At 37.8% G+C, this 12758-nt stretch overlaps 1 protein-coding gene across 2 annotated transcripts in view; it reads left to right on the forward strand.

Annotated features, from left to right (window-relative positions):
• LOC134342647 (death-inducer obliterator 1-like) overlaps nucleotides 1-12758 on the forward strand; it is a 106385-nt gene that overhangs the window by 44089 nt on the left and 49538 nt on the right. For both annotated transcript variants that reach the window (XM_063041021.1, XM_063041022.1), the window contains one exon: nucleotides 697-919. In XM_063041021.1, coding sequence (XP_062897091.1) covers nucleotides 697-919 — 223 coding nt within the window. The remainder of the gene's footprint in view (nucleotides 1-696; nucleotides 920-12758) is intronic.

The raw sequence follows: 12758 nt of genomic DNA on the forward strand, positions 1-12758 counted from the left end.
CTTTTTTTTACCCAAACCTTAATGAAAACATTGATAGTTTTTTTAAAACATGGCCTAAGAGTGGTGCCAGTTTCCTGTATTTATTGGTTTAAAAAAAAGAGGACAAGAAGTATTGGAGTAAGAAGGGGACCATCAGAAAAAGTTGATTTTAGAGGATTTCTTCAGTCTTCAACAAGTAGGAAGTTGAAAGCAGAGGTTGATCAGCTAGGTTAAAAAATGAAAATGGTTAAAGGAAAAAAAAAGTTGCAAGCTGACCTGAACCTAAATTACAAATGGTCATCGAAGTACTTGCATCTAGAGAAGAAAATAAGAGCACCAAGTAAGTTTGTAGCAATGTGAAGATGCTTGTGATCATTCACCATTTGCTTTTAGTGTATCCAACATCAGATATTGGAAGTAATCAAGTGGCTGCTTTTAGTTGTACTTGAGCATGGACACATAAATGTACCCATTATCACCTGTGGGGGCTGGGATGTCATAGGATAGGCTTTAATCGTAATGAAATTGTTCTTGATTAGGACATGGGAATGTGTTTAATACTTTCAATTTCTCACTTAGTTATTCAATGGCTGTAAAAGGAAATTGTATTCTATTTTTAATTAACATTTAAATGCCAAGTTAAGTGATTAATCGTGTGATTGGGGAAGGTACGCAACATGGTTATTACATTGTAATGTTAAACTATTGTTGTTGCAGGCGAGTTTGAAACCTTCAGCAGCTGGTCCTCAAAAAAGTGAAGAATCAAATGCAATGGAAATGACGACCAGGAAATTGGTAGTGTTAGTCCATAAGAGCCCCATGCCACCAGTAAAGGAAACTGTATCAAGCACTGTTGCAGGGACATGGGCGATTGATCATAATTACAACGCTGTTAAACCAGAAAAGAATGTGATACCAACTTCAGTTTTATACGAATCGTGTATGTATCAAATAGTAGTTTTCAACATTAACTTATTTTTCTTCTTTTTCCTTACAAAAAGCAAGTTCTCTAGCCAAACGTGGGTTCTTTTGCATCAGTGAAGAGTTTTAAAAATTGAGTGTTCCACCTGCACTCAGATTTTCTTGTGAATTCTTCTTTTCAATTTTAGATTTAAACTTCTAATTTCTGCTCCCTGACCAAACATTTTTCTCCCAAGGATTCTGCCACGATTGCACTATATTGCAGACCCAGTAGGGAACTGAGTTTAAAAAGTGTTGTTGTCTCGCTAATTAGCTGATAGCAGGCGTTGTATGAAAATAGTGATTTGGCTTTCTATTCCGTTAGGGAGCTATGAACCCATAGTTAGTCTTCTAAATCACATGGCAGTTTGGTAAAGCAGCACACTTTCATGCTGGATCACTTTGCATTCATCTATTGACATTCAGCACATTCATTAATTGCCTCTGGGACGGGACCAACTGAGTTTGTAATCAGAGGTTAAAAGTATTCCAAGTTATTTACCCAGTTATAAATTTGCTTTAATTAACCTTTCATAGTTATGAGTTAAATAGCACCAGTAATTACTGAATGCTGTGAAAGAACTTCTCATGGTCATGCTGTATTTATGTACCATTACTCCATAATTGGTGGAAATACTTTTAGCCACAGTAACGTAGCAAGAAAGTTGCTGGTCAGCAGGTTAGTATGAAACAGCTCTTATACGTTTGCTCTGGAACATCCTGGATGACCAAGACTGACTCTTCATGAGCCTTTGATATGGAATGATCTGCGCTTTACTGGACTGCTGGAAAATGCAAATGATGTGGCATTACATGTCATCATAACTGAGGGGGACCTCCTCTCTGCCTCTCATTTTGTAATTCAGGCAATATTGCACTCTATTTTAAATTCTCATGTCCTTTAAGCTCATTTTAAACTGTAACAGATTTCCATTAGTGCATCCATTAAATTCATTATTTTGAGGTCAGGCTATGCAAGTAATTAAAAAAACAAGCCTGATCCTCCTTTCATGAAAGTAGGGTGTGTATATTGTATACTATGAGCAAGAACAAGTAAAGGCATTAAAATATGGAGGGAGATTAGAGGATATTTGCTCCAAAACGTAGACATGCTGTATATTCATGGGGAAATGATCTTCCCTTCACAAGTTTAAATTGAACTTCATCTTGAGTTTTGATTTGTATTACATCTCTATTTATGATGGGATTAGCTTTTGTACGTGCTTGCCTAGCTGCCTCCTTCCTGGCTTGCCACTCTTGTAGCTGTAGGGCACGTTGTGGAGAAAATAATCCAAAAAGGTGGCTACAGTGACAGTTATAGTCATACTTTATTGATCCCGGGGGAAATTGGTTTTTGCTACAGTTGCACCATAAATAATAGTAATAAAACCATAAATAGTTAAATAGTAATATGTAAATTATGCCAGGAAATAAGTCCAGGACCAGCCTATTGGCTCAGGGTGTCTGACCCTCCAAGGGAGGAGTTGTAAAGTTTGATGGCCACAGGCAGGAATGACTTCCTATGACGCTCTGTGTTGCATCTCGGTGGAATGAGTCTCTGGCTGAATGTACTCCTGTGCCCACCCAGTACATTATGTAGTGGATGGGAGACATTGTCCAAGATGGCGTGCAACTTGGACAGCATCCTCTTTTTCAGACACCACCGCCAGAGTCCAGTTCCATCCCCACAACATCACTGGCCTTTCGAACAAGTTTGTTGATTCTGTTGGTGTCTGCTACCCTCAGCCTGCTGTCCCAGCACACAACAGAAAACATGATAGCACTGGCCACCACAGAGTCGTAGAACATTCTCAGCATCGTCCGGCAGATGTTAAAGGACTTCATTCTCCTCAGGAAATAGAGACGGCTCTGACCCTTCTTGTAGACAGCCTCAGTGTTCTTTGACCAGTCCAGTTTATTGTCAATTCATATCGCCAGGTATTTGTACTCCTCCACCATGTCCACACTGACCCCCTGGATGGAAACAGGGGTCACCGGTACCTTAGCTCTCCTTAGGTCTACCACCAGCTCCTTGGTCGTTTTCACATTAAGCTGCAGATAATTCTGCTCACACCATGTGACAAAGTTTCCTACCGTAGCCCTGTTCTCAGCCTCACCTCCCTTGCTGATGCATCCAACTATGGCAGAGTCATCAGAAAACTTCTGAAGATGACAAGACTCTGTGCAGTAGTTGAAGTCCAAGGAGTAAGTGGTGAAGAGGAAGGGAGACAAGACAGTCCCTTGTGCTGCTGATCACTCTGTCGGAGACACAGTGTTGCAAGCTCACGTACTGTGGTCTGCCAGTCAGGTAATCAAGAATCCATGACACCAGGGAAGCATCCACCTGCATCGCTGTCAGCTTCTCCCCCAGCAGAGCAGGGTGGATGGTGTGGAACGCACTGGAGAAGTCAAAAAACATGACCCTCACAGTGCTCGCTGGCTTGTCCAGGTGGGTGTAGACACGGTTCAGCAGGTAGACGATGGCATCCTCAACTCCTAGTCGGGGCTGGTAGGTGAACTGGAGGGGATCTAAGTGTGGCCTGACCATAGGCCGGAGCAGCTCCAGTACAAGTCTCTCCAGGGTCTTCATGATGTGGGAGGTTAATGTCACTGGTCTGTAGTCATTGAAGGCATTCAGTTCCTAGTATAACTGAACATAGGTCTCCACAAACCTGCTGGGGATTGAGTTGTGTTAGTCACAATGGCTCATTGGGAACTGTAGATTATAACATCTCTTTCCATTACTTGTTCTTCAACCACCTGGCAGCCACAGATGAAATGGCATGTGGTTGGATTGGACTAGCTAGAGGATTTATGTGTGTTGCTTGAAATTCCAGCATCTGCAGATTTCCTCATGTTAGAGGATTTATAATGCTTGGAAAGCATATGTATTACACCTTAGGAACCTAAAACTTTGGGTTTAACATTAACCTAGCAAATATTCATCAAGAGAACCATGAGCTAGAAACCTTTCTCATTAGAACCACTTACACAATTATGTAGTACTTGCATCTTCTAAATACATAGTTTCAGTAGTCTTTGTAATGCAGTTAGATATTTTACACAGTTCCTCCTTGACGTTTATAAACTGACAGAATTTTCTTTCACTAATGTTGGATTTAATAAGATGGGCAATGTTATTAGTGTGCTGCATTTTGTTCAATCCATATCAATGTATTGGACAATGAGCAAATTTTCTTTTAAACATCTAGTCACATTTGTTTTAAGGACCAAGACCTCATCTATCACAGAGGAAATTAGTATTTCAAGGATTTGATTTCTGACTAAGTCTGAAACAGATTTGATTTCAGCTTTGTGTACCACACCATGAAGAAGGAAAGGTTTAGTCTTTGGGAAGGTGGCATTAACATGGCAGTCAGATCTCAGTGAAATCTTGTTATCCACTTGGAAAATTAGCATCTCAGTGAAGTCCTGGATGAGTGGTGCTTCTGAGATGAGAGCAGGAATTTGTGCATTAAACAGTCTGCTTAAAAAAAAAAATGAGGGTAGATCTGAGAAACTTAATATTTTTATTTTTGAACTTCTGAAACTCAACCTTGCCTCTTGAAATACTGCATTTTCTTTGACTTTATTGAGGTTGTTATTGCATATCAGTCAACATTCAAAAAGCTGTGAGGTGAGTGGGAATTATTTTTACTTTCTACTTTTATGCAAAAGAGTATTGAAAGCCACAAATTTAAAACACTGGGTAAAGTTAACGGCAAACTGGTCACACATTACTTTGAATAATTGGTTAATTTTTGGATGTTAAAATACATTCAGAAAATTCTGCTTTGTCAAGGAAATCAGTGAATTCGAAAACTTGCTGCAGCAGATTGTTAGTGTAATGATCTTTGTGTCAGGGTTAATTCGGTAGTGTTTTGCTATTGAGTATGACATTCTACAAATGTACTGCTGGGAGACAAAGTAGTGGCACTCCAAGAACAACAACAGGATTTCTCAACCTTTCTTGCATCGTACTCAAATGTATGTGACACATATGTGCCTTAAATGATGGGTATTTTTTCCATTAATCTGATCAATAAGCTCAGACTGTTTTGAATTTGCTTAGGTTAAAGTGATAAAAAGCTATTAACTATAAAATTTGTGGTTAATCTCCTTTCATTACTCTTCAAACCTTTTCTTCTATGCTATATTTTGAATGTAGTGTTTTATGGACCACACTGATCTAAAATATTTTAGCACCTTTTGTGACTGTCGGTTGCTGTGTGACAACAGTAGCATTGTTGCCTTACAGCTGTAGTACGGTGCTGGGTTTAATGTTGACATCATACTCTATCGAATTTAAACATTCATCCCTGTAACCACGTGGATTTCTACCAGCTACTCTGGTTTCCTTCCATGTCCCAAATGTTAACGGGTAGGTTAATGAGTTCTGGAAAGTTTTCCCGTGGTGTTGGTAAATGGCTTTTAAAATACATTCCATAGAAGTTGGGTTAATGAGTGTGTAACAAAGAATAGTTGGAGGAGCACATGGAAACAAAGGGCAAGGAACTGATGGAACTGCTTGGAGTTGGCAAAATGGTTACTCTTCCTGTATTGTGACAAGTAAGTACATTTATTTTGAAGAGTTTGATTCAACACAAATAGAAACAGTTGCATTTGAATGTTGTTTTATAAAGTTAAAATGTTCAAAAGTTTTTTATCTCAAGCATTTCCGACTTTTAATTTATCTTGTCATGACATTCCTCCATCGTGGTCAACTTCAAATGATGCTGAATGGCGGGGTGCTTTATCAAGACTTAGCACTGGCGGCTTAAAGAAAACCTGCATTCTGGGTTCAGCTTTCAGTTTGTGGTTACATTTGACAAGTGTACAGAGAATTCTGCCTCTATCAAATTACTCTGATTATGCAGTGATCAAAACCATTGTTTAAAACCTTAAAATACAGACTTGTAGATTTTGTATGAATTTCAGTAAATTCATGGAGGTGCTATACAACTTATAGTGAACCAAACATGAAAATCCCAGAGCACTTTGTTGGCTTCCCATAATGTAAAAACTGGAATTTGGGATCAATCGTATGTAGGTATGTACTGTTCACAAGATCACTTCCATGTGTACCACTCCTTTAGAAAATCATCCTAAATTTAATTACTACTTTACTCTCCCTAAGTTCAGAACCCTCTAATGTAAACAGTTATCAACACTTCCTTTGAAAACACAACAGTTCTGCTGCGTGTGGCAATTGCATCCTATTGCAACATTCTTGACTCTTGATGAACTCTGAAAAGCCAACGAGAAGAAAATAGTAGCAAGTTTACCCACTTTAAGGAAACTGAAGCTTTGCTTCTATCCATATTTGTATATTTCTTAATATCTCAAACTCTTTGTCAGTCTGTCTCCTAATAATGAATAGAGTATTATGTGGATAATTTTCAAATAATCCTAATTCAGCCAATGAATAACATCAAATATTGTAAGATCGATTAAAAATGAATGAGGGTTGGATCACAAAAGGTTGGTTTAGCACAGTCATTAAAGGGATTTAAACCCATACATAGTCTTTACTTTTTCGTGCACAACAATTCCAAACTAGCTTGGTTAGTTCTTAGTTGCTCTATCAGTGCAATAAATGCCTGCCTCACCAACAGACACCACTTCCTGACCATGATTTTTTTTTAAAATGCTGTTTTACAGATTGTATTGTTTCATATCATCATTCTATTCTGCAAGATTTTTTGACTTCCTGTAGTCTAGTAGTGTTTTTCTATTTGCAAACCTGTTTGCAAATGATTGTGAATGATTGAAATAATTGTGATGGAAAGTTTGAATATATGTGGCACTCGTATCTTGACCTTTCACAAATACAAATATTAATTCGTTAACAATTTTGTGAAGTCTTCCTTTTAAAGCGGAGAAACTGAATGATCAAGGGACTGCCTGGCCCTCCCCTTCCCACAGTTTTAGTGTGGGCACAGGTGATTAGTTGCCATCTCTTTGTTATTGTTGGAGGTTGTCCAACAAATTGCATTTTCATAGCACCATTATGATGTAAATACAGTGGAAAACTATTAAATGGGTTAAAATAATAGAGATAACTAACTGTTTAAAGAGATGTAACTAAAAGTGTGAGGTAGAGTTCTAAAGGATAAATGCTTGTGCAGAAGGAGCCTATGTTGCTGAATGAATGTAGTGAGGTGGTAGTACATGGAAGACTACAGTTTAAGGAGCAGTATTATTTCAAGGTGAAACGGCGAGGAATGTAGGCATATGGTATAACAAATGCAAGAATGTGAAGATGTATACAGAATGTGAAGATAACAAGACTAAATATTTATGGAAGCTCAAGATGAGCAAGTGAATTATTTCCATATGAAAATATTTGTTTGCACCTTTGGGCAATGCAGATGAAGCTGGAATTCAATAATTGAGGGATTGCTGCATGAAAGAATGGACCACAACTTCATGCCAATGTGCTGGAATGCTAATGTACAGTTAGGGCTATAGTACTGCAACATAAAGCTATTCAAACGAAATTGATTGTTCTTTACAGGGTTTTTTAGCATGCAATTTTTTTTTTAGGAACACTTTTGGGTGAGACAAATAGGAAAAGATTTGGATTCAGAATTTCAGATGTTCAGTATTGCTTAACATTAAGAAGATTGCAAATAAAGAGACTGGTAGAGACCTAAGCTAAAGTCCTCATTTCGCATGCAGAGTATCTCCTGGCATCTACATGAAGCTAAAGCAAGATCATTTAACTTGTTTAAAAGAAATTAAAAAGTGCAGTTTCTCTAACTATCCCTGTAGTTGAACACAGGTGAAAGGAAAAATGCATGTGCTGGTAATCTATAATAAAACAGAAAATACTAGAACGCTGGCAGTATCTGTAAAAAGAAAAATAATAAAATTTTCTGCACAAGATCTTAACAAATAGACAAACAGACTCTGAAAGGTAATGGATCTGAAACATTGCTCTTTTACTCTTGGTGAAGTTGCGTGGCTTGCAAGTTTTTCAAGCATTTTTCATTTTTATTTCAGTTTGGACAAAAGCCAGTTTAAAATTGATTAAATAACGTGATAAATAGAAGATTCTGCATATGCAGGAAATGCAAAGCAACACACAAAATGCTGGAAGAACTCAGCAGATCAAGCAAAAAGAAGGGTCTTGGCCCAAAATGTCATCTGTTCATTTCCATAGATGCTGCCAGTCCTGCTGAATTCCACTATGATAAGTGACTCCTTTTCCAGGTTAAGTTTATCTTCAATAGGAAGTGTACCTGGAGCTCTGGAGTGGAGTGTATTTGTATTATAACTCCAAACACTTGAGCAGTGTCTGCAATATATCCAGAAGTCAGTTTCAAGTTGAGCAGTGTCTTTATGAAGTGAAACAGTTGAATTTTCAGGTTGATGGTCTTCAGCAGAAGCTGGACCTCTTGCTTCTTCATAGCTACACTGAGGAGGTATTTCAAATTTCACAAGTGACTTCCTTGCAACATTCTCTGGCATCCTTGAAGAAATGAGGTGAGAAGGTGCCTCTCTGGATTTAGTATAATTTAAGCATCATGTCAGCTGAAGAGAATTTATTGAGAGGGTGGTGTATTGTCTTGAATGTACAGAAAGAATGCTTTATCCTTCAGTGAAGTTTGGAGGTTCAGTTTTCAGTGTGATAATCCATTTGTAACTATTGTACTGAAATGTGCATAATCTGCTTTTCTAAATGGGGTGCCTCTGCTAGAGCAGTTATAATTTTATATCTGCCTAAAGTTCATGATTTTAAACTTCGTCAGTCTGGGCTTTGCATTCACTTAAAAGTACAACAAAGAAAAACAAAATACAAAACTCAGGGAAACAGGAGTAGGTCACTTGGCCTCAACCTAACCAGCTATTATATAGGATCATGGCTTATCTGTTTCAGGCCTCAACTCCTACTGTGCCAATTCTCCTTGGCGCTTATTATTCCGAAATTTTCAAAAATTTAACCCACCCCTGTAAATGCTTCCAGTGTTATTGCCCTCACAGTCCTCCGGTAGACAGAATTTCACACATTCACCATGCTCTGCCAGAGGAATTTCCTGCAAACCTCATTTTAGAATTTCCGCTCATTTTTGTAACTGTCTCCATGTTCAAAATTATCCCACTAACGGAAATGTCTCAACATCTACCATGCCGTGCCCTTTTGTATTTTGCATGTTGCAAAAAGCCACTCACATTCTTATAAACTCCAAAAAAAAAACAACAGATTTAGGTTTTAGCCATTTGTGAGAACACAGCCCTCTCATTCCAAGAATTAGCCTCGTCAGTCTTTCCATGTTGCCTCCTGCACTCATTCTCTTCCTAAATAAGAGGACAACAGTACCCAGTACTCCAGGTTACAACCTCACCTTCACTCTTTGTAAACTCCATGCCTATTCCTTAAACCCTAAAATGCTGTTGGTCTTCAACAATTTGCCGCACCTGCCTACTACCTTGAAAAAGATTCATGTACTGGAATACATAGATCCCTCTGAATGTAGCCTATTTTTGGTCTTTCCATTTGAGTAATTATCATCCTTTTGATGCCATAATCTCACACTTCCACTCATTGATCTACATCAACTAACTTTTCATCTGTTGACTTAACCGTTGATCTACTGTGGAATATAAATATCCTCATGCAGTATACTTTCCCAACTCCTTTAGAAGTGCTTCGTTAAAATGCTTTGAGACACCCAGTAGTCACAAATGCGAGATAAATAAAATCTTGTTCTTTTACTGATTCTCTGCTATACCATTAGGAAAGGTATTTCTAAATAGCTGGGTATTCAAAAAACAACTTGGTTTCTGGAAAATATTGGCAGTTGATAGGTTGGATTGCAATTCAGCTAAAATGTTATAATTGTTACACCTAGCTGTTGTATCTTGGCAGTGAAAGATTTGTAGTATGCATGAATTATGGGCATGTTTTTTCTTTCCATGCTTGCAAAAAGTTGCCACATATTGCCAGATTTGTGCAGCACCAATTTGCTTTAAAGTATTAGAAGTAAGAGGTAGTCTACACTTCTGTTACCCATGGAAATCTGAATACTTTCTAGCACAAAACCATTTCACATAATGTAAGGTGCAAGTATTTATGAATCTGATACTTGTGTATTTTTGACTGATCATGTGAATCCTGAGCCTATTAGGGGAGAAAATTGTGTATATTTTTAAACCTTGGCTGAGCTACTAGATAATCTTTATAATGGCCATCCATAGAAGCATTTTGGAGTCTGCTGGCATTAAAAAGATGCTTCTGTACATTGATTGTCAACTAGATGGACAGGAAAGTACAATTGCAGAACCCAAGGCCATACCACAGTAGAAATCACATTAAGAATGAGAGATTATTGGTTTAGAGTGAAAGGGGGATCTGAGGGATAACTTCACTCAGAGGTTGTTGCAATTATGGAATGAACTGCCGGCATAAGTGGTGGATACAAATTTAATTACAACATCTAAGGGAAGTTTGATTAAGTACATGGGTCAGGAGGGTTATAGAGGGCTATTGACTGGTTGCAATTAGATGGGATTAGTTGGGAGACCAGGCTGGCACAGAGCAAATGGGTTGAAGGGCCTGTTTCTGTGCTGTAGTGCTAAGACTAAGTAGACCTGTCACCAACTTGATAAATATGCAATTGTGTATATGATTGAATTGGAAATAAAGCTATATTCACACAATACAAATTATTGTTCCCATGGTTTAAAAGCATCCAAATAATTCTTGATGAACTATGATTGGCAATAATGCTGCCCTCCTCTATTTCCCTTTTTTTGATTGGAGTGGACTTAACCTTGCTGAACATATCATATGTTCTCAGTAAATAATTAAATTTGTATAGAGTGAAGCCAGGGCTTCCGGAATAGAACATACTCATTTCTTTAATGTAGAAATTATCTTTTTTCATTCTGATATTTATATTATAATGACTTGAAATACCTGTCAAAATTTAAATGTAGTTGTAGTCTCAGTGCTTCAGGCCCATTAACTTTGGAAATGAGTGTAACACTAATACTCTACAACGTTAATGCCCATAAACAAGAATGAGTTGGAATGCAGGGGCAATGTTGGCTGTTGTGTGAGCTCTGTGCTATATGAAAACTGAAATAGAATCTATATAAATCTACCAGAGTAGTTGGAATAGATCTATGGAAGCAGGTTAACAACTGATTAACAAGTGTTATTTATCTTTATGGCACCCACCCAACAATTGCATCTGCTTAATCCAGTTTTATTTGTGAAGGTGTCACCATTAGCGAAAGACAACCTGATTTTTGAGATGAGTGGTGTCCACACTTTAATGGACGGTGATCATTCATCTAAATAGTCAAGCAGAATTTTGTTTGAAAGGGGGCATCTTCCACAAACTAGTATTTATGTATTGGGAATGTAGCCAAGTGGGTGTTCCTAGTTCTCACATTCAAGCTCACAACCTGAATTTTCAGGGTCTATCATCTGGAGGAAGCCCAAATCAAGGTTAGCACAGAGGAAAGACTTGAGTGCGTAATCTTACCTTTGTACTAACAATTGAAATCACAGTCTACACCTTATGAATGTTCTAGATCAGTTAGATGTATGAATATCCATGCATTGAATTTATATAGCAATTTATATTAAATGCATTTTTGATGAGGCTTTGTTGCTGGTAATTGTGTGAATACTGCTTATTTAAAATTTTGAGGAAAAAAAATAAAGCCATAGATGAATGTAGTAACACTAATAGTGAGGGCTAGGAATGTATTTGCATAGAAGCATTTTTTCACCATAAAACTTACTTTGACAATCTTTAAGGAACTTCTCTATCTGTTTTGCAGTGTTTTCATTAGTCAGAACAAATCTGAGTGTAATTAAGTTTACTGTGATATATTTCAATGTTAAAATCTCAAGATCATTAATAGCTGATGGCAGAAATAGATCATTGCTCATGGAAAGTGTCCTGCACTGTCACAGAATAATTTTAAGTATTATTGGACCGTGATATTTTTGGTCGAAGTATAAAATGCTGGATTTAATTGAAAATTGCTACGAGGTGCAACTGACCTGATTTTAATTATCTACTGTTATTTGTAAGTCATTTATTTTTTAGTGGAGCACATTGCTTCCAAAAAATAAGCAACTTAACATGCAACAAGATCAAGAAGGGTGTGCTGCACTGATCCTGAGATCTGGCTTTTTCATGTCCTCTTTAAGTGCTTTGCATCTTTGATATCAGATCAAAAAAATATTAATGTACAAATTAGGAGCCAGGGCAAGCCACTCACTCAGTACCTCGAGCTATCTCGGCTCATCTGAGTGCAAGTTCAATTTGTGTCTACTCACAGTAAAGTTTCATCCAACACCCCATGCTCCCCACCCCAAATATCATTTTAGTTATTCCTTTAGAGTGAAAATATACTTTCACTGCAGTTCTGCTCATTCTAAACTCGAGTCCTACAGAGATCTACATACTCTGTGGCAAATTGCGTTTAATCAGATGAGTGGTTAGTTTGTATGATGCAGTTCTGTTTGTGTTGTCCTCCATGTGTATCTCAGTATACTTTCGCCTTCCTGGATGCTTCCTTGCTAATTTGAGTGATGAAGGATTACCATGAGCTGGAGTATGGCTAAACTCTGCACAGCTATAGGTAATTAACTAGTTAATTTGTGATACTGATTGAAGGGTAGGTTGGATGCCAGAGTTATTCCTTTGCCCCTCATACCTCTGTAGATAGCACCATAGAACATTTTATCTATTAGGGTGAGGGAGAAACACCTGAAAGGCAACAGCACTGATGGTGCTGCAGTTCCATGGTACTAAACTGAGACTATGCATTGAGGTCACCTGCAATGACACCTA

Source organism: Mobula hypostoma, chromosome 2 (genome assembly GCF_963921235.1).
Source record: "Mobula hypostoma chromosome 2, sMobHyp1.1, whole genome shotgun sequence".
Lineage (NCBI taxonomy): Eukaryota > Metazoa > Chordata > Chondrichthyes > Myliobatiformes > Myliobatidae > Mobula > Mobula hypostoma.